General features: G+C 42.1%; 1 protein-coding gene across 8 annotated transcripts in view; it reads right to left on the reverse strand.

Moving 5' to 3' along the window:
• The window catches only part of PDE4D (phosphodiesterase 4D), a 639,723-nt gene that overhangs the window by 172,179 nt on the left and 443,964 nt on the right, over nucleotides 1-23,580 (reverse strand). The window contains exon 1 of one of the 8 annotated variants that reach the window (XM_082241912.1): nucleotides 6,223-6,387. The exons of the other annotated variants lie outside the window; for them this stretch is intronic. Within the exon in view, the coding sequence (XP_082098038.1) occupies nucleotides 6,223-6,305 (83 nt within the window). The 5' untranslated portion in view covers nucleotides 6,306-6,387. Of the gene's footprint in view, nucleotides 1-6,222; nucleotides 6,388-23,580 lie in introns of those variants that run through there. 8 annotated transcript variants of the gene reach the window in all.

Below are 23,580 nucleotides of genomic sequence, written 5' to 3' on the forward strand. Positions count from 1 at the left end.
GAAAAAGTAAATCCAAGGTTTTTGAACACCACAAACAGACTATGTGGTGCAAGAACTGGGTGTCACTGCTAAAAAAAATTCAATATGAACATTATTATGCAGCAAAGATCTGCCTGCTCCTTAAGAACTGGAAAATTTGCAATACAATTTTGTTTTCCACAAATGCACAAAGTTATTTATACTTTCCTGCCCTAGTTTGGATTCCACCTCGCACAGGGATTCCCTCCTCCCCTTCCCCCTTCTTGGTTTGTACAATTATAGCTTGCTGTGAAATGTGAATTGGGAAAAATGTGGTTTTCACTCACTAGGAATAAATTACCTCTAAAGCATAAAACTAGAAACCATGGTTTGAATGTGGTTTGCAAAGCATGGTTTGGAAAAAAATCTTCGTTAGCCCTCATTATAGTTTCCTAATTTGAATGCCACAGCAAACTATGGTTACACAAACTGGGAAAGGGAAGGGAGGGATCCCTGTCTGAGAGGGGATGAGACAGTGCCTGAGCCAACGAAATATTCCCAATCAGGAACCGTGTAGTCTGAACTGAGTATTTGTCTTGTTTTCTTCCACTGGAAATGCAATATAAATAGAGTACCGGTACTTGTTTCTATAAATAGTTTTTTGTGCTTTTCTTAGAATACATACAGATTTTCTCCCTCTAACTGTGAAGTTTTCACATATTCTGTTTTAAGTGCAATTCTGATACCTATACCTTAGTACCACAGCTGGCACAAAGCGGATTGTTTCCATACAAATTCTTCAGTAATTCACAACACTTAGGCAATAAGCGGTGGCGTAATGATGGAAAAAGCAACCTGTAATTTAAATAACATAAGGTCTGCAATATGAAAATATGTACTAATTAGGTATTAGTTAAACTTAGGAATAAAACAGTGCTACTGAAACAGACCAAAGGCTTGCCTAGTCCATAGTAGGCAAACAGAAGTCTACATACCCTCCACCATTTCTCCGATGAAAGCAGGGACATCCTATTCCATAATAATTATAATTTTGTTATTTATACTCTGCCTATCTGACTGGGGTGCCCCAGCCACTCTGGGTGGCTTCCAACATACAAAAGCATAATAAAACATTAAACATTTTTTTTAAAAAACTTCTCTATACAGGGCTGCCTCCAGATGTCTTCCCAAGGTTATATAGTTACTTATCTCTTTGGCTCGTGGGTTACATAACTCAATACCCTCCAACATCTTTCTGATGAAAATAGGGACATCCTACCCTACCCTCCAACATTTTTCTGATAATAGGGGTGTTCTGAGGAAAAGCAGGAAATTCTGGTGTCAGATCAGAAACTGGGACGACTTCTGCAAATCCAGGACTGTCCCTGGAAAATAGGGACACTTGGCCGGTCTGAGTCTATAGGATGAGAAACCCATGAGAATGAAATGAGTCCTCTGGAAAGGGTCTTCTAGCAACTCTCATGGATGTGACCGCTATCAGTTGGGAAATGAAATAAGGCAGCTGCTGCCACTGCTCCAAAGATAGTGTTTTCTATTGATTGGGAGACTCTTTGAGAACAAGGAAATATAGAAATTTCTAAATTCTAGCACTTAAAAAAAAGCTGCCTGACAAGAACCTTTTAGCTTTCAGATTGCTGATGGCAGTTGAGTCCATAGAGAGGGGGCAAAGGACCAAAATTAATCTGAAGCAGGCTGATTGTTTAAGTCCATTAGTTACATCTGTGGCTCAGAGCAGCTGGAAAATGGATTGTTAAGATGCCAGAAGAAAACAGCCCTCCCTCCAAAAAAGGAACTTGGAGGAGAAGGAGTGAACATGAATTGGCCTGCTCAGTTTACAGTAAGCATCCTGGGAGGGAAGAGTATGATTGGAGAGGGATTTGCTGTTAGGTTCAAAGCTCCTTCCCTCCACTTCACAACAAATAATCCTGTCTCCAGAACTAGCCCTCTTAAAGCATTCTCTATACGAGTTAACAAAACACAAGGCATTGTGGTGATGGTAACTATGCTTTTCACTGTTCTAAAACATGCATCTTAAAGAAGCAGAGACATCACCTTGCCAACAAAGGTCTGTATAGTAAAAGCCATGGTTTTCCCAGTAGTGATGTATGGAAGTGAGAGCTGGACCATAAAGAAGGCTGATCGCCGAAGAATTGATGCTTTTGAATTATGCTGCTGGAGGAGACTCTTGAGAGTCCCATGGACTGCAAGAAGATCAAACCTATCCATTCTGAAGGAAATCAGCCCTGAGTGCTCACTGGAAGGACAGATCCTGAAGCTGAGGCTCCAATACTTTGGTCACCGCATGAGAAGAGAAGACTCCCTGGAAAAGACCCTGATGTTGGGAAAGATGGAGGGCACAAGGAGAAGGGGACGACAGAGAATGAGATGGTTGGACAGTGTTCTCGAAGCTACAAACATGAGTTTGACCAAACTGCGGGAGGTAGTGGAAGACAGCAGTGCCTGGTGTGCTCTGGTCCATGGGGTCACGAAGAGTCGGACACGACTAAACAACAACAACAAAACATGCAGGGAGCCTCTAGAGGAGGAAGAGGAGGAGGAGGTGTAGTGGTTAGAGTGTTGGATTTCACCCTGGGAGACCAGGGTTCAAATCCCCACCCAGCCATGAAACTCACTGGGTGGCCTTGGGCCTGCCACTGCCTCTCAGCCTAACCTATCTCACAGGGTTGTTTTGAGGAAGGGGAGAACCACATACGCCACAGCCAGCTCCTTGGAGAAAATGGTGGGATATAAATGAAATCAACAATAAATAAAAATAATACAAGATTAGGAGGCTCCCCACTTCACAACTCATGGAGGTGATCAACGGTACTGTGAGGGGGTGGAGCCTCCCACAATTATCTCACCATAAAATGCTCACATTTGGGGCTGGCAGCCCTCTAATAAATACAAAGTTCAGCAGGCAATGAGCTCGGAGGGCAGGGAGAGGAAATTGTGTCCTCCATCCCTCTCCCCCAAGGCCTGAATAGTGCTACAAGGCTCCCTTTCCAGGCTGACTGAGGCCATGAGAAATAAATCCTTCTTTCAGAGTGGGGATACCCTGCAACATTTTGCTGCAGTTCCCACTTTTTCAGTATGAAAACGAGTGCCAGTATCTTTTGCCATTGAGTTTAGCAAGGCTTTTATGCATTGTAAGATGCAAGGCTTGATGCTCTTTTGCTTACTCTCGAATCTCTTTTCAAGTAACAGGATACCCCAGAGCAAAAGTGGAAAGTAGATCAGCTCCGAAAGCCAACTATTGTGATATGTTAATTTTTAGAAGTTTATTGATACTGACACTGTCATTAGATATTTCAGTGACGTGGAGAGAACTGTGAATTGACGAAGGCAATGTTCTTGGGTTACAGGGAAGCAAAATATTCTGCCACAGATCTCAAAACATAACCCAAAGGATGAATGAAAGAAAAGAGTCTACAAAATTATATAAAAGTTCCAGTTCCTGCATCTCATTTTCAGCCATGAAGTACACTTAATAATTTGTCTATTTGCAGTTAATGAAATACAGTTATCTCTAAATTCTGCACTATGTCCACACCCTGCTCAAGCAACACCTCTGGTAAAGTCTAAAAACCTAAAAAAAACACCGAATACACTTGATAGACTGTGTTACATTCAATGATAAAATTCAAATTTGAATACGAATGGTGATTTAACACTGTAATCTTTGGATAGGAGAGAGCATGGATTATTGGTCCAGAGGGTATCTTCTAACTCTGCCTGCCTGCTTACCTAGCTACCATATTCTGTATTTTCTTCAAGTAGTCCGAGGAAAAGTAGATTAGTCTCTCCCCAGCCTTCTTTATCCTCATGACAACCCTGTGAGGTAGGCTAGGCTGAGAGGCTATAACCAGCTCAAGCTTCACCCAGTGAGCTTCATGGCCAAATGGGTATTGACCCTCAGTCATACGCCAACTATACTATACTACACTATGCTGGCTTTGCAATTTCTCAATAGTTGCATCAATTAATATACACTCTGACCTGAGTCCAGGGATCCCAGCATGCCGCACCAGGGGGCATGCTTGCTGCTACATGCCAGATTTTCCTAGCCAGTCAGCACTCCTGGGTAGCTCTCTCTTCCCTCAACCCTGCCCTCCAAACAATTGAGTGATGCTGTCACAGCTAAAAGCACCAAACAAACTGACAAACTGTAATCCAGCAATGAGAAATCTACACAGATTTGGGTGCTGTTTGCTTTTTACTTTTTTTTCTTTCTGTAAAGAACCCATTTCGATAAGTGCTTTCCATATTGCACATTATTCCTGGACTGGGATAAATACAGTGGTACCTCGGGTTAAGAACTTAATTCGTTCCGGAGGTCCATTCTTAACCTGAAACTGTTCTTAACCTGAGGCGCCACTTTAGCTAATGGGGCCTCCTGCTGCCGCCGTCCGATTTCTGTTCTCATCATGAAGCAAAGTTCTTAACCCAAGGTAATATTTCTGGGTTAGTGGAGTCTGTAACCTGAAGCGTCTGTAACCTGAAGCGTCTGTAACCTGAAGTGTCTGTAACCCAAGGTACCACTGTACACAGGATTTTTCTGCATCTAAACACATATCAGCCAGCATATTTTCTGAAAACAAATCATTTTCATGAAAGTGAAAAGCCTATCTGACAGTGCAGAAAAAGGAAGGGGGGGGGAGAAGCACCCTACCCTTTCATACCTGCAATAAACAAGAACTGATATTATATATATTTAATTTGAATTTGTTTTGCTAAATCATGGAAGAAGAACAAAAAGCCAAAGAAAAAGTAATTATGTATTAATACCTTTCTTTTGTCAGATACGTTGTATTACAAAATTATAACGTGCATTCATTTGGCTAATGTGTATGGTCACAAGTAATACAAACATCTGACAGGTAAATTATCCATTTCCAACTATGAACATGTTATAAATGGCTTTTGAAACAGACTTTCATTATTATTATTTTGTACTTGAGTTTAGTGGTACGTGAGCTGTGTTTGTGTAATAATATTTATAATGTGTGTTTTTTGGGTGGCGGTGGGGAAATCATAGCATCAGGCAGGAAAGATAAAAACCTGCCTGATGCTGAGAAAAAACAGTAGCCCAACAGTGCAACCCAATATATAACTTCTGAGTCCAGTGAGTGCCCCTTCCAGGTAACTGAGTAAAGGATTGCAACTTACATGTTTCATGGTATTGTCAAAACAAGGAAGGGCTATATGCATGCATATTAAGTAAAAAAAGATGGGTAAGTTGTTGTTTTTTTTAAAAAAAAAGTTGTGTTATGTGAATGTGTTTCCACACAAAAAAAATGTGCTTCCTACAGGATTAGATGGAATTAAACCAACAAAGCAGACTGGAAAACTATCATCAATAAGCATCTCAACAAATACCCATTAATGACACATTTTGCTATTTGGGTTCCCACCCCCATCCTAAAGAATGGCTGTAGTGCATTTTCTTTTGTTTTCTTTCACTTGCAGAACACAGAAAGGAATATTATTGTCCAACATGAAAGTGCACAGTGCAACCCTAATCATGTCTACTATATGGTAGGTTCGTGTCCTATAGGATTCCATGGGGCTTACTCCCAAGTAAGTGGAATTAGGACTTATGCACTTACTTGGAAGTAAGACACATTGCTTTCTGCAGGATAACTGTAACCAGTGCTTTTTTTTTCTTAAAAAAATGTTTAGGGGTACTCTCATTTTGACTCAAGAAAATCCCCATTTTATAGTTCAAATTGGGAAAAATAAATACAGTAAATGGACAAAAATACAAAGATTCACAATTTTTAGGGGTATGCATACCCCGCGTACCCCCAGAAAAAAAGCACTGGCTGTAACCTGACAAACTTCAAAATCAATCCCAGTCTCAGAAGTACCAAATTCAGTTGCTACTAAACAGCATTTGACACAGATCACTGAATAACCAAATTCAGCAATTTGCCAGCTTCCATTTAAATGCGTTTGTTTTTTGCTTTGAAATGTTCATGCAGGTTTTCCCCATTCTAAGTTGTTAATTCAAGTGTGATACACTTATGTCAGAGTAATCTCCTAAACTTTTAATCTGCTCGTTTAGAAGGCTAGCATTCAAAGGCTAGCATGCAAAAGACCTACCGAGTAAAATGCTTGCTACAAGTGCAACTGAAATTTGATCAGAAATCCCCATTTCGCTATGCGCTGTGGGCCTGAGACAAAACTATAGATAGACAGGACTGTCAACAACATCAACCCACAGCAGGCAAGTTCAGATACCTGTACGACTTCAAGAAAAGAAACTTCTTCTTGTTGTTCCTTGGAGGGGCAGCTATTCCCAGTGGTTCCCAGACAAAGGCCATTTACAGGCTGCAAACAATCCCCGACTAATGTGCAGAGAGACCCGGCCACGGAGCTGGAGGTGCGTCACACTAATGAGAAAATTACTTGTAGCTCTCTGACGAAATGCCTTTCCTTGGGCTGTGCTTTCGGCAGTGCTGAGAGCATGCACAAGGTAGAAAGGATAACCAGGATTTCCTGCAGCGTGACACTTGCCCTGAGCAAGAACACTGGCTGCATTCAGGGGCCTTATCTCATTACTGAAGGGAGAAACTCTCCTAGTAAAGCTGTTTATAAATATAGCACCGATTAGGAGAGAGCAAGTGGCGTGTTGCTGAGAAGTTACACAGAGTGCAGGAGCAAAGCACCGATGTAGTTAACAGTCCCTTTGTTCCTTACTATACACTTAACATGGCCCCCGTTTTCCTTCAATAACATATGAATGTGTTCAGGGTGAAATCAAGCAAAGGTGAAAAACATGCAGTGAGTATCCAGTTGGCATCTAGGCAAATATTGCATTTATTCATTACATTAAAAGAAAACCCCATACTTCTTCCAAGAAAGCAGAATGGTACGTAAGGTCCCTCTCCCCATTTTATCTTCACAACAACCTTGTGGGGGGGGTGTCAGTTTGAGAGATAACAACCAGCCTAAGGTCACCATCCATCAAACTTCGTGGCTGAATATGATATGGGAATGAACCCCATTCTCCCAAGCCTAACACTCTAATTCAGGGTTTCCCAAACTTGGGTTGCTAGCTGTTTTTGGACTACAACTCCCATCATCCCTAGCTAGCAGGACAAGCGGTCAAGGATGGGAATTGTAGTCCAAAACAGCTGGAGACCCCAAGTTTGGGAAACAGTGCTATCTAATTCAGCCTCTCTCAACCTTGGGTCCTTAGATGTTGTTGAACTACAACTCCCATCAATCCTAACCAGCATGGCCAATGGTCAAGGATGATGGGAGCGGTAATTCAAGAACATCTGGGCACCCAAGGCCAAGAAAGCCTTCTCTAATGTCTACCCACCGTGGCTCTCATTCAATACAATTAACTCAGGCTTGCTCACATGGCAGTCATTCATTACCCGGAAACCCATTCCTTCCTTCCCTGCATGTGATGGAAGGTGCACAACTCTCCCATCTGCCTGCCTGATGCTTCTCTTTAAAAGATGCATGGAAGGATTGAGGACCAGCTGCAGCTCAGTGGCAAAGTGCTCGCTTTGCACACAGAAGGTCCCAGGTTCAATCCTCGGCCTCTCCAGGTAGGGTGGAGACTGTCCTGTCTGAAACCCTGGACAGCTGCTGCCGGTCAGTGTCGTCTTCTTCTTCTTTGGCAATTACTCGGAGCCGAGTAAGATTGTCTTCCATAAACACGGTTTTAACAATGAGTCCGTAAGTGACTGTGGAGGCCAATTCTGGATCCACACGTCCTTCCACAGTGGCGACATTGGTTTCCAGGTGGGAGTTGATCACGGTGTGGATCTGCCAAGCGTGTCTTCCTCTTAGCATGTTTCTCCCCTGTGTCCTAAGTTTGAGTGTCTTCATAGCCCATGACACCTTTGGTAAAGGCTGTTCTCCAACTGGAGCACTCACAGGCCAGTGTTTCCCAGTTGTCAGTGTTTATACTACATTTTTTTAGATTTGCCTTGAGACAGTCTTTAAACCTCTTTCGTTGACCACCAGCATTACGTTTTCCATTTTTAAGTTCGGAATAGAGTAGTTGATTTGGAAGACTATAATCAGGCATCCACACAACATGACCAGTCCAGTGAAGTTGATGTTGAAGAATCATTGCTTCTTCTAGTGATCTTTGCTTCTTCCAGGACTAAGCTAGACCAAGGATCTGACTCAGAATGGCAGCTTCCTGTGTGTGTGCACACCTCTCCTCAAAGTATTCTTTTGTATGGCCAACAGAGCTGCTTCACACCATCAGCCCAATGGCCCCCACCACATGTAAATGATTTTTAGTTGGTAAACGTAGGAACCAACTGCTTCTCTCTCCACCTCAATTCTGGCTCCCCTCTCCATTTTCAAAGAGGCATTCGCTGTACGTAAGGAAGCAGCTCCTGTTCCAATGGGGCATAATGATTTGTGAGGCATCAGCCGTTCCAGAGAGTGTCTCCGACATGTAGATTATTTTCAGCCCTTTTGGCAGCTTTTTCATCCAGAACCCTTTGTGCCTTTCTCTGATTACAGTGAATGACTTTGACAACTCCACTCAGCTTACTGCAAAGCTAGATACAAGAAACACTCTCCTTTTGCAGGTGATGGGCTCTGGGATACTTAAACACGGTTCTTAAAGGCCCAGAGCGCATTTTCAGACACAAGTCATGGTGGGTTGGAATCAGACTGAAAGTAGGTGTGTGTGCCATGTATAAAACGTCCTTCATTCAAATTGTAGCAAAACAGTGAATTAGAGGGAGCACTGTAGAGGCACAGAGCTAAATAAGGAACTGATGTTATAGTCATTTGCCTTTTATTTTTTTAAAAAAACAGTGTTGCAGAGTAGGCCATTAAAAGTAATTGCACTTTGAGGATTAAAATTTAGAAGTCCAAAATCGGCAACCAATTTTGACAGGAGAAAGGCCATAGCTCAGCAGCAGAGCACATGTTTGGCATGCAAAGGATTCCAAGTTTAATCCCTTGTTAAATCGATACCTGTCATGTCTAGTTAAAAGAACCAGGCAGAAGGGGATGGGAAAAATCCCTGTCTGAGACCCTGAAAAGCCACTGACATTGGGTGACAGCATGAAAGGGACTCAGCTGATCGGCACTGACATCGAGGCACCCTCAGTTGTGCTAGGGAGTTCCTAGGGGGGGAACGCCATGCAGCTGGTCTCTGTAGGAGTCACTGTCAGGAAGTCCTGCTTGCAAATGAAGAATTCACTGGGAGCTCAATTTAAGCTCCTGATTGTTCCATGCCCTTACCTGCTCAACACCTGAGGTCACATGTGATGCCAAGCATGAACCAGGTGGGCGTGGTTTGAGGAAAACAGCCTCGTGAGCCACTGAGGTTTCCACGTTTGAAGTTTTACTGTAGTTTTATAATTTGTTGGAAGTCGCCCAGAGTGGCTGGGGCAACCCAGTCAGATGGGTGGGGTATAAACGGTATTGTTATCATCATCATCACCATCACCATCATCACCATCAGTATACTTGAAGGAGCATCTCCACCCCCATTGTTTAGCCCGGACACTGAGGTCCAGTTCTGAGGGCCTTCTGGTGGTTCCCTCACTGTGAGAAGTGAAGCTGCCGAGAACCAGGCAGAGGGCCTTCTGGGTAGTGGCGCCCGCCCTGTGGAAGGCCCTCCCTTCAGATGTGAGGGAAATAAACAACTATCTGACTTTAAGAAAACATCTGAAGGCAACCCTGTTTAGGAAAGTTTTTAATGCTTGATGTTTTATCGTGTTTTTAATATTCTGTTGAAAAACCCAGCCAGATGGGTGGGGTATGTATGTATGCACAGTGGTACCTCGTGTTAAGAACTTAATTCGTTCCGGAGGTCGGTACTTAACCTGAAACTGTTCTTAACCTGAAGCACCACTTTAGCTAATGGGGCCCCCTGCTGCTGCTGCCGCACCACCACCATTCAATTTCTGTTCTCATCCTGAAGCAAAGTTCTTAACCCAAGGTACTATTTCTGGGTTAGCGGAGTCTGTAACCTGAAGCGTATGTAACCCGAGGTACCCTGTATGTATGTATGTATGTATGTATGTATGTATGTATGTATAAATAATAAATAAATACTACTACTACTACTACCATCATTCCTATTTTCATTGGAGAAATGATGGGGGGTATGGGCCCGGAGATTGGAGGTTTCACCACCCCTGATCTAGAGGGAAGCAAACTCCACACGTTTCCATATTTGAATGCAGCCACAATTACCACTTGAAATATTCAAGGGCACACAACAAACAGGCCAGTTTCAATGGGCCACAGCCCTAGTCATGGGACTGAGTCTCCTGAACTCTGAGTCTCCTGAAGTCTGACCAGACCACACCTTCAAGCACCAAGATGGAGAAAGTGCTGGAGGAATATGCTTCCTCTTAAAACAGGACTTAAACCCTTGTTCTCCTCAGCATACCTGCCTTTTGTTCTGTGGTAAATCATGCACTGCCAATAATGAGCTTCTCCTTGAGTAACGCATCTCCACACACCAGAGCTAGGCACCTGGAATTTGCAGGTGGAGCAAGGTGATTCCTATTCTTCTTTTGAATAAAACTCAATTGTATTTTACGTTGTTATATAACATTTCGCTGCTGCACAGGTGCTAAACAATGGAGCTTCTAATTTCAGAGAAATCTTTTTGTTTTCTAGAGACACTATTTACCTCCCAAGTCTCACAATATTAATTTCACTGATTTACATATTATCATAAAACTAAACAGAATGAATACCAAACCAATATGAACAAAAGATTTTGCATTCAAGCCACAGTGGCTATATAATTGCTATGTCAGCTATCACAACACCAATTTGCAATATATATTTGTTTTCAAAATTAATTTAGCAAGCCTCGCTGAACAATGCAAACCTTAAAAGCATCAAACAAAGTTAATTTCAATTTTTATACCACGGCAACTGTTTCCCTTCCTGTTCCAACGTGTGCTTAAATCAATTAGCACAACAAATCTCAATGTGGTGGAAGGAAAATAAAAACCTATTACCATTAAGATTACCATTAAGATTATGGCAAATAAATGTAAACCCTTGGTCTGGAATTATTTTATTTATTTATTTAAGAGTATGTATCAATTGGTTAATATTTTGAAAATCTCTAAGTGGTGCAGAGATATATATCATTAAAATTCAGTCTAAAAACATTAAAACAGGCATATAAAAGATACCAAAGAGTTAAAACACAAAGTAAGGGGTTCACACACATAAAACAGTCCATTCTTTTGGATGAAGGAAAGCCTGGGCTAGCAATCAAAGACAGTATGCAAAAGATGCACCAAGTGGAGTGCAACTGAAATTTGATATGAAATCCCCCATTTCACTACGCGCTACAGGCCTGAGACGAAACTTTACAAGATGTCTGAAGCCCAGGTTCAAACAACATGCTAAGACAAACCATGGCTTAGCGCAGTGCAGTACAGTAGCAAAATGATTAGGGATCTTTTCTAGAGCCTACAAGTTCACATGAGGCCATGACGGTCTTGCTTTGCATGATATGCATACCAGGCCAGCAAGTGGTGCAAAGTCACCTGGTGAGCTTCTTGGTTGAGTGGGAATTTAAACCTGAGTCTCCCTATTCCTGCTCTAACCACTACAAAACACTGGCCTTCACGTATACCCAAGACATACACACCTCCCCGCAAACCCATGCAGACATGCAGCTGGAATGGCCGATCTACACACAGAGTCTCACAACAACTTCATAAACAAGGTTTATCGCTGTTGCTCACTCCTGATGGTTGACAATGTTTGCTTCACGTGACATTAGCAGGCAAGCAGCATCTTTTGGCAAATGTGAGAAAGAGAGCACAACTGCTGCTCTGCATCCTATTAATGGCTCCTCCAGACAAAGCTGTTTTTCCCTCTCTGTTTTTAGCTGATGGTGATCATCCAAGGACAATCCGCATCTCAAAAAACACAGAGGAAGCCTAATTTTAGTTCAGATGGAATAGAAGAGCTTTAGCAAATGATGAGCAGGCACCTTGACGCGTTTCAGGATAAAACTTTCAAAGTGGACTTGGTCCAAGAGGGAAAGCTACAGGAGAGCAAATATTTCCTGTAACACTTTCTCTGTTGTTTTCCAGGAGGCTTCAAATACAAAACAGAATCGCTCTGCAACAGATTTCCTCCAATGTGCCCTTCTAAGATGGTCTGGACTATAAACACCCATCAGTCTCAAGCAGCATGGCCACTGCAGTCCAAAAGATTGTGAGGGCACTAGGTTGGGGAAGGCTGTTCTGAACTCATCAAAGCTACATCCATAAAATTGTCCCCAGGATTATTACAGGTTGCACACAGCTGGCCTCAGCTTGGCTCATGGGACTGATTCTCTGATGTGTAACATGCAGAGAAATTGAAAGGAACTTAAATTGACAGATTTGACCATCCCTTCGCCAGGCGATCAAGGGAGTTCCTGTCTGATAATTGAGGTAGGAGCTAGACTGAAATAGACGTGAGCTATCCATTTCATCCAAGAAAAACTGGAGTTGCTTTGCCATCAAATGGTGAAGTATCGTGATCAAAAAATGTAAAACAGGGTGAAAGTTGTTAAGATCTAAAAGGAGGGATTTCAAAACAGTCTCTTTAAGAACCACCAGAACTCACCTTCTTCCACCTGAGATCCAGTTTGCTAATTCTGATTGAACAAACCAGGATGGGCCAAGATTATTAAGTACAAATGGTGGATCTCACAAATCCAAGAATCTAGCCCACCTTCTTAGGCGGGACAAACTGAAAATATCCATCAAGGATTGAGTAGAGGAAGCCCCAGTAACCACAATGACCAATTCTAAAACACACACACACATCTGAGAGATTTTTATCCAAATAGTTCATTACTTTGCATACATCCCAATGCCCAGTATGACCCTCTAAGCATTCAAGATATGTAGAATTAGTCACATAGAAAAGGGAGCAGAATATACTGTCCTACCTGTTTGTTGCAACCAATGAAATAAATGTTTTTGAACTTACCTGGAAAGAAAAAGAAGTTTGTTATTGTTTTAGAACCAAAAACAGTTGTTCTACAGCGCATAACAGAGCAGACTTTGCTGATGCAGTTTAGTCAGCAGATTATAAACTGAGATCTCTTCAGACAGCAGGGCCACTTAATCGCTGTGTACATCAAAACAATTTTTCCCCAAATCAACCAATCAGCTACAGCTAAAAATATAAAGAATTCCATTTGTATGGTTTACTCATTAGCTGGGACTGATGCAAGCTAACCTGATGAAATCAGTAAGTATCTCACACAGACCAAATGCATAAAGTATAAATGAATATTAACAAGTCCACTTTGTAATATAAATATCTAAATGAACTTATTTTTATCACATTTGCTGATGCCACAAATCTCAAGAAAGGCAACCATATTTAATTATTCAGATATCAGAAACCCTCTTGTTACTGTGAAATGGCATAAAACAAAATTCAATACATTAAAACTCTGTCCAGACCCCATAACCAAATGAACACCAGTGAAGGCCAAAAACTAATCAAACCAGAATATAGCACTTTTGAAATAAGCTTTAGCCCACCCTTTGCCCAGCCTCCATGGGGAGGGAATAATCTAACTAGAGTAGAGCCATTGAGAATGACCCCCTGCATCCCTTTGTGGTCTGAAGGCAGGACAGGTTTCAACCTGGTGCATGGAAGGCAAGTTGACAATCTCTAACCTTTTAAATGTTTTACTTGTTTTCATGTATTATTTACCACTTTCAAAGCCGAAAAACAATTTATGTATATTACAAACATCAATCTAAGAGTCCATCTAGGGTTTTTAGGATCAAAACGGGCACCATGAATGGTGTTTAGAAGACATCAGAGCTGCAATTAGAAAATGAAAAATAAAACATCAGGATATTCCGCTAAGACCCATCGTTCAGCCCGGACACTGAGGTCCAGCTCTGAGGGCCTTCTGGGTGTTCCCTCACTGTGAGAAGCGAAGTTACAGGGAACCAAGCAGAGGGCCTTCTTGGTAGTGGCACCTGCCCTGTGGAACGCCCTCCCACCAGATGTCAAAGAAATAAACAACTATATGACATTTAGAAAACATCTGAAGGCAGCCCTGTTTAGGGAAGCTTTTAATGTCTGATGTTTTACTGTATTTTTAATATTTTGTTGGAAACCACCCAGAGTGGCTGGGGAAACCCAGCCAGATGGGCGGGATATAAATAATAAATTATGAGGATGACGGTGAGGATGATGCAAAGTCAGATCACTGATCCACCCAATCCAGCAACGCCTATACAGCTTTCCAGGGTTTTCCATTCACAGCCCCACCTGAGGATGCCAGGGACTGAACATGAGACCTTTTGAAGGTGCCCTTCCCCTGTACATGAGTTTGAAGAAGATACAAAAGGGAATATCAGCCTGGAGAACTGATGAGTGTAATAAAGGGATGCTTTTTGGTAGCGGACTATGACAGGGATGGCCAACAAGGTACTCTCCATACCTCGTTGGACCCCATTTCCCACCATCCCTGGGCACTGGCAACGCTGGCTGAGGCCGAAGGTAGATGGGGGTTCAACAACATCTGCTGAGGACCACATTGGCTACCCTGTAATAGTATTAGGGAGATCTGGGTTGAAACCACCACTAAGCCATGGAGAGTGTTGGGTGGCCTTGAGCCAGTCACTCTCACCCAGCCTAATGCATCTCACATGGTTGTTGTGAAGGGTAAAAGGGTGGGGTGGAGAAGCACACGTGCTGGTTCCGTTCGAGGAAAGGTAAAGAAATAAATGAATAGCACAGGAGTACTCCCCCCAAAATCAAATTATTTGTACAGTATTCAAAATCTCATTGCGAGAAACAACCAATCTGAAATTCAAATATTGCAGTACTGTACTTGTATCTTTTATTATGCAGTAAATCCATCTATACCTTTCTTACATGTTACACCTAAATTGAGCCTCTGCAATTTTGAAGGGAATTCCACTGGGTTCAGGTAGAGGCTGTAGATGAATTCCATTATCCAGGTGGAAAAACTGGAAGTGAATGTGTGCTGTACATTTTTCTACAACACATCCAGGGTTAAGTTTGCTGTGCAGCAGACGGCAGTCTTAACCACTAGATGTCTCTCTCTCTCGTGCAATGCCTTTCGTCTCCTAGAAATGAATGGAGATTCAAAAGCTAAGCAAATTCCAACGCAACCTGTAAAAATCTGTGTGACCCACCAAGAAAGTGCTGCAATGGCATATTCTGATAATCTCCCATCTATTTTTTCTTCCTTTTTTGGTATTTTTATTTAGATTTTCCATCATACAATTTAATAAAAAAAGAAAAATAATACATAACAGAAAAGAAACATTAAAGCATGATACATTAAAGCATTATACAATATCCAAAAAAGCAAAAGAAAAACAAACAAAATAAAATAAACCCACCACCCTGTTCAACTTCCCTCCACCGCTACTCATCTTCTCTAGAATAAATTTTACCTTTATCATTGCATTCTGATTGTTTTTATTTTCTCTATATACATACATATGTCATTGATAATTTATTGTTTTGATGCATTTACATTCGTAATCTAAGCGTATTAGCATGTCCTTTTTAGAGCAATATTTTGTCATATAATCATCAAAGCATTGCCATTCGTTTTTTAGTTTTTTATTTGACTGCTGTCGTATGGATGCTGTTAATTTAGCCAATTTTAAATATTCATTTAATTTGAGAATCCATTCCTCCTTGTAGGTAGTTCTTTAGCTTCCCATTTAGATGCTATTACTATTCTAGCCATGGTGGTCGAATATAAGAAAATTCTTTTTTTCGATTTTGGTATTTCTTTTCCTAAAAGGCCCAGTAGGTAAGCCTCTGTTTTTTTCATTAATGGGATTTTAAGCATTTTCTTTTCAACTCCTCATGCATTCCTCCCCAGAAGTACTTAATTGGGGTGCAACTCCACCAAATATGCATTGTTGCACCAGCTTCCTTGTTGCATTTCCAACAGAGGTTGGATTTCAGTTTATAGATTTTTGCTAATTTGACTGGTGTTAAATACCACCTGTAGAACATTTTGATGAAATTTTACAGGCAGTAAATCTTATATCTTCCTGCCGAAGTTTCACCCATTGCTCTATAAATATATTGTGTGGCTGAAGTCTCACGCACATTTAATCATTGTCTCTTTCACTTCCTTGTCAATCATATCCAAATCTAGGAAAAGGTTATACATTTTAGATAGTAAATGTGAGAAAATGCATTCAAAACTATGTACTTAAATATTAACTCCAGTGCCGTTTTTTAAAAAAAAAAAATGTGCAGATTAAGGCAGAACAGTCTTGTGGATGTATGCGTGCAAAACTGACGTGAAATGGAGCAGCTTGCACATTCCCTAAGGATATAGACGAAGAGGTGGTCCTTCACATACTTTCGACCCAGAGCACTTAGCAAGATCAGCAACTTAACTTGAGCCTAGAAACTAAGCAGTTACCAGTGCAGCTTCCAAGCATTTGTGGTCTATGATCCCCAGAATGAACTCCAGTTAGAAGCCTAACTACTGTATTCTGGACCAGCTGCAGTTCTCAAATGCTTCTCAAAAACAGACCTACACAGAGCATGTCACAGCAAGCTAACCTCAAGTACGACACTACTCAATGCTACATGGTCTTGCAACAAAAATACTGAACCCAGCAGCAGGGCAGGTTCTGTGGATTTGGGTACTAGCGAAGCATAAGATCAGGCTGTAATACAGGCTAGTTCCTTAAAACAAGGGATTCTTTTCAGTTGGGATTCATTCATTCTTTTTCTTTCCTTCTTGACACATGTAAAAACACATTTGTTTGTTTGTAAAATCAGAATGGGGAAATACTAATTTTTTAAAAAATGAAACAAGAGTTTTTCTTGCGTTTGCCCACATCTGCAATTGTTACATCATGCCCAACAGGTAACAACCATTTGCACACTTTTATATAACTGTTGCATAGCTTGCATTACTATGTTCCCAGCCCACAGAAATATTAATGATTAACTCTTGTGAAAGCAACCTGATAGAAAGGCATTGACTGATATGATACACCAGGCAACTTTTACCTAAGGAAGAGTTCAGCCGTCAACTCTCGTTCAGTGATGGGCATTTGTTATTTAGAGAAAAGGGCCTGGAAGTAGGAATAGATAGATTCTCACAGCACTGGCTTCTCAAATGGCTTTTAAAACCTATCCACTGCATCACTGGCCCATATGATATGCTCTAAGAAGAGCTCAACTGGATCAGACCAAAGGTCCTTTAAATCAGCATCCCTATTCCCCCAATGGTGAAACAGATGTCTGTGGGAAACCCACAGACTGGCAATGACTCTTCAAGGTCCCAAACCAAAGCTCTTCCTATTGAGATGTCAGGGATTGAATTTAGGACTTTTAACATGAAAAAATATACACTTTGCCACTGAGATGCAACTACCCAGCAGCGCATAGTCTTCCATGCCCCTTCCTCAAGCAGACACCCCTGGCCTGTGAACCAGTGGCCACAGCAGGAAGTAACAGCAAGGCAGGTACTGTGTAGGCTAGGACTGGGGAACCGTGAGCCCTCCAGAGATTGTGGGACAGCATCAGCATCCCAATAATGTGCTGTCGCAAGAGCTGTGCTGCAATTGAGCTAAAACAGGGCCCCCGCTCATACAGGCAGTTGAGCAGTGATGACAAAGAGACCAGCTTGCAGGCCTGGTGGCTCCCCAGCCCATGTCAGGCCCCTGGTACACGCCAGCTGCCACATGCAGGATTTGGACAGAAAGAATAATCAGGCATAATGCACAACAGCCAGAAACCAAAAGCCATGGTCTTGGTTGCAATGCAGTTCATTTAAAGCAAAAGGGAATACTGTGCACAAGAGCTAATTTCTAGTTATAAGTCAGGGGTAGCCAACATCTGCCTTCCGTATGTTGCTGGGTTACAACATCCATAATCCTTGGCCATGGGCCATGCTGGTTGGTGCTGATGGGAGTTTGAGTCTAATAACATCTGGAGGGCATCCTATTGGCTACTTCTGACTTAATGGCTCCAAGTGATTGATTTGAGAGCCATTTCTACCCATTACATACTGCATGTTCTTGCTAGATAAACAAATCTGTAACCCCTCAGGTGGGAACTCAGGAGGGTGATGTAGCTTCTTCCTTGGTTATGGCCTCCACAAAAATAAGAAGTGGACCTTGGTTTTCTCCTATGATTATTCAGTGGAATCTATTATGTTTCTGAATCTGTAATATCCTGATTAGTTACATGGTACCTGGAACATCTCGTGTCAACTGAGCCATTTTCATGCAGTCTGTCTGAGCCAAACTACACATAGTATGATCCTTTTACATGATAGCAGGGCTTTTTAGGGGGAACTCACAGGAACTCAGTTCTGGCACCTTTCAAGTGGGTGCCGCTGCCGTTCTAAGAGAACGAGGGAGGTGTTCATGGTGAGTTCCGGCACCTTTTTCTAGAAAAATAGCTCTGCGTGATAGGTTCCCCACCCACACACAGAGAAGCTGAGTGCATTAACAAATTACCAATGGTAGGTGAGGAGCTACATAATTCTTGCCCTGCCAGACATCTGTCTGCTATTGTGTCATACCACCCATGGGGGGAAAAGATATGGGTTCCAACATGTTTTCCAACAGGGAAAATCAGGCGGGGTGGTAGCTTACAAGCAAGTAAATGGATGTAAGGATGTCCGTCCTTCACTCAGTAGTCTAGCTTCCTGTGAGTGATATTCCTTTTAAAAAAAATGCATGAAAGAATCACACAACTCTATGTAATATGCAGGGGGCCCAAAGTCTCATAACCACAGCTGGGAATTTTTAGGCGACAGTAAGTCCTTTTAAACTGAAACTACACTGTTCAGTTCCTCAGACAGTTGCCTTATTTGATCTTGTAAATTAGAGAAGATTAATGTAAATTAAGTAGTGTTTTAATTAGTTATTAAATGCTTCTGAGAGGTGTTTAAGAAGGCTGTTTGCTTTTAATAAAGAATGACTGCAAAGTAATGTGCTACCAAGGGCTGTAAAAACTGAAATCATGGGCTTGCACAAAATTGCACAGGTTTGCTGTGGGGTAACGAACAGAGGAAGCCGTCTTATGGTGAGGCTTATTACTTTTGTCCAGTTAGCCCTACCTTGACTGACATTTGTTCCTCAAACAGATAAATATTTCACATCTCTGGTACCCAATGCTTTCAAACATAAGATACCAGGGATTCAACCAGCTCTGCCATAGCATTATGGTCCATCCACCGAGACCTAGCTTAAGGGGCGGTGCCTAGTAGCTTAAATGTGGATACTTTTTAAGAAGCCTGGATATACTTGATGAGTCCTTTCAAGACTGTCCTTTGAGCTGATCTCCAGTGCAACATCATTGAACCCTTCCCCATGTATTTTCAAAATTGTTAATTAGGCCCAGTCACTTTCTCCCACAGAATAAAAGGGCTGGAAGAACAGTCTGGGAATGGAAGAACTTTGGGCTTGGATGGTCCCCAAAAGCAACAGACCAGCCACTGAGAGAAATAGGACATTTAATTTCAGACCATTGCTCTGATCCGGCAGTGCTTGTCTTATGTTCTTATGAAAAGAAGAAGAAGAAAGAAAAAGAAAAGGTAAAGGACCCCTGGGTGGTTAAGTCCAGTCAGAGGCAACTATGGGGTGCGGCGCTCATCTCGCCTTCAGGCCGAGGGCACCAGCGTTTGTCCACAGATAGCTTTCCGGGTCATGTGGCCAGCATGACTAAACCGCTTCTGGTGCAACAGAACACAGTGACGGAAGCCAGAGCACACAGAAATGCCATTTACCTTCCCATCGCAGCGGTACCTATTTATCTACTTGCCCTGGTATGATTTCGAACTGCTAGGTTTGGCAGAAGCTGGGACAGAACAATGGGAGCTCACCCCATCACACGGATTCGAACTGCCGACCTTCCGATCGGCAAGCCCAAGAGGCTCAGTGGTTTAGACCACCGACGTCCCTGTTCTTATGTAAGATGTTGGAAAAGAGGGTGATGTACAATTTAGAACAGAGAGAGAAAGCTAGGCATTGGGCCACTTGCAAAACCACTTGCCCTTTGCCTTCCCAGATGCTTCCATTGTTGGCAGGCAGGAAAAACTGAACAGTAGCTTGGTTTTTGGGTCCTCTGAACCTGAGATCTCAGAGGGTAAGCTTCTTGAGATGCTTTGTGCAAAGACCCCAGAATCCTCTCCAAGAGCAAAAGGAAACAGGGCATGAAGCATGAGTCTCTGGAGTTTATAGACCATGGCCTACTTTGTGTGTGTGTGTGTGTGTGTGTGTGTGTGTGTGTGTGTGACTATGCAAATTTTGGCCACTTTGCTCCTCCCTGCTAGTAAATGAAAGAAACAAATGACAATCCCTGGCTTAGTGTTTTCTTTGAGCTAGGGATTGTGGTTTGTTCCACTCAGAACAAACCATAATCTGTAGTTGAGGTTTGACATAACGCTAACCCAAGGAGAGTGGTTTCTTTGTCCCACATGCTAGCCAGGAGAAGCAAAGTGGCCCAGATCCGTGTGTTTACAGTAAGTAAACCATTAACTAAATCAGTGGAGGATGGATGACCATTTGCCATGGATGCTTTAGCTGAGATTCCTGCATTGCAGTGAGTTGTACTAGATGACCCTGGGGGTCCCTTCTAACTGCAGTGGTACCTCGGGTTAAGTACTTAATTCGTTCTGGAGGTCCATTCTTAACCTGAAACTGTTCTTAACCTGAAGCACCACTTTAGCTAATGGGACCTCCTGATGCCACCGCGCCGCCAGAGCACAATTTCTGTTCTCATCCTGAAGCAAAGTTCTTAACCTGAGGTACTATTCCTGGGTTAGCGGAGTCTGTAACCTGAAGCGTATGTAACCTGAAACGTCTGTAACCTGAGGTACCACTGTATATGATTCTATGATATTTCCCCTGGACAGGCAAGGAACAGCCCTTCTCCTTGTCCCAAAACGTCACTCCCAGGCATAAATTTCCTGTTTTTTGTTGATTTGCCTCATAACTGTAATGCTATCTAAACACTGGAGGTTTTGTGTTTAATAATGGTGATGTAATAAGCACACAATTGCATTGCTTATCTTGTGGCCAACATCTGTTGCACTGCGGCTGGTTCTTAATATTTACTTTTTGCAAGTTATTTGTTGGTTAATTCTTAAGATCCAATAACCTTCGCTAATGGTTATTTGTCCTAGCTTCTATTGAGAATTAATGAGATGTTAAGGAGATAGACAAGGCTATTCTGTGCTTGCCATTCATGTATCTTGTAATTTATCAAGGCTTTGCTCAATTTCAGGTAGTAAGGGGCAAGGCTGGCTAAAACAGCAGGCTTCTTCCTAGTAATTTATTAACATTGCCTACAATTCATACCTGAAGGCTAGGTTAGTTTAGAAAGTTCATGGTGGGTATTTGGTGGTTAAGTCCAGGATGGAAAATAAAAAGTACAAAAATAGGATCAAATTAGGTAGAATTGGCTCTCTGCCCGCTTTCAGTACAGGATTCTCAACTCCAAAAGCACTAATCCCTTCAAAGTGGAACTGAATCTCTGTGGATCAAACCTTCCTTAAATTTTAATGTGGTTTGGTCTCAAATATAAGGCATTACAAAGCAGTCAGTGGGAGAGCAGCTATCTTGGTTTACACAAAGCAGGCACTATTGGTACATGAGGAAAAGGTGTAAAAATTGAATTTATCAACGAAAACCAGAAGACCTGGCACATGCCTTATTAAAATGGCATGAAGTCACAAAGCTCAAGGAACTTTCAGAAAATGCTTTGCTGAAGGATCTATGTAGTCTCGTTCTTTCTTTCTTTCTTTCTTTCTTTCTTTCTTTCTTTCTTTCTCTTTCTTTCTTTTTGAGAAGAGGCTTCATTTAATCCAACATCCCTTGAATGAAAAACTAACTTCATAGCTCAGTAACACAGCAGTGTTTTGATAACAAATTCTGGGTTTAAACTTTTTATTATTCATTTTATTTTGTTTGTTGTACTGTACTGCAAGTCCTGTTTACTGCCCCTTTGACACTAGAGGAGGCAGTAAAAAGCACATTAAAAGGTAATATGCCATGGAGATTCAAACTGTTTTTCAAATAATGTTAAAAATGCTTTTGCACCGTCGAAAAGTCTGGTTTTCCACAAGCATTTTAACCAGCGTTTAGTATTCCAATAGGTTTCTTTTAAAGTTACAGAAGCATGGCAAACTATCTGTGTACTACTAGCTGTGTATAAGGAAGTAGCTTTCTTGTCAGCTGCTTACAATTCTCTTCCTTAAGAAGAAAAAAATGTGTCTAGATATGCATTTCCCAAAATGGAAGCAAATTAGGGCACTCATTGAGAAGAAAGATGATGTTGCAGAGGCAGATTCAGGAGAGCACAACCAGTTTCTCCACACAGGGCGTAGGGGTCAAGGCGGGTCCTTTCTGCCTCCTTCCCAAAGCCTAGGAAGTGCTGGATTTTGGGACGGAGGCATGGGGCTCTGACAGAGTCTTAAGGGTCCCTCCTTCCCAAAGCCTAGTTAGCCCTTGTCCAGCTTTGGGAAGGAGGAGGGAGGACTCTAGGCAGACCCTGCCAGAGCCTCACACCTCCTTCCCCAAAAGCCAGTGCCTCCCTTGCCTGGCTTTGGAAAGGTGGCGCTAGGGCATCGAATTTTGGCCTCACATAGGGCACCGTATTGCCCAGGTCCTCCCTGGACGTTGTGTCATTTTTTACTAATTTCTTCACAATCAATATTCAATAGGTATTACAGCCACTCTCGGAATAGCAAATAAAAAAACAAATGCTCTGAAAGAAGCATCATGTTGGGCTGTAGTCTGAAACATGCATACTAGGAAGAAAATCACACTGGACACCATGGAATTTACTTCTGAGTAAATGTTTTCACCTGCTGCCTAAAGGTATATAAATAATAATAATAATAATAATAATAATAATAATGATGATGATGATGTTGGCGGCTTCCAACAAAATATTAAAATACAATAGTTTATTAAACATTAAAAGCTTCCCTAAACAGGGCTGCCTTCAGATGTTTTCGAAAAGTCTGGTAGTTGTTGTTCTCTTTGACATCTGGTGGGAGGGCGTTCCACAGGGAGGGCGCCACTACTGAGAAGGCCCTCTGCCTGGTTCCCTGTAACTTGGCTTTTCGCAGTGAGGGAACTGCCAGAAGGCCCTCGGCACTGGACCTCAGTGTCCGGGCAGAACGATGGGGATGGAGACACTCCTTCAGGTACACTGGACCGAGGCCGTTTAGGGCTTTAAAGGTCAGCACCAACACTTTGAATTGTGCTCGGAAACGTATGTAACAAAGGCACCAGGCGAGTCTATCTGGGGAGAGCATTCCACAAATGGGAAGCCACATGCACCTGTGTGCTGGGAATAAGTGGGTGGACAGACTTCTAGGGCAGCCTATGGGGATCATCTCTCTAAGTGTGGCTACTGTGCTCATGCTGGGAAGCATTATCCAGTGTTTGAAAATCTCATGGAGTATTTATCTTCAAATGGAAAAGAAACACATTGGCCTCTTAAGGGACAAGCATCTATCTACATTCTCGAAATAATCAATACTTTCTCAATATACTTCTCTAGAAGCCATGGATTTAGGAAATCTCATTAACCTGTACAGATCCGTGTGACACTCACGATCAGCAAAAAGGC

The sequence above is a fragment of the Podarcis vaucheri genome (assembly GCF_965113315.1).
Source record: "Podarcis vaucheri genome assembly, chromosome: 11".
NCBI lineage: Eukaryota > Metazoa > Chordata > Lepidosauria > Squamata > Lacertidae > Podarcis > Podarcis vaucheri.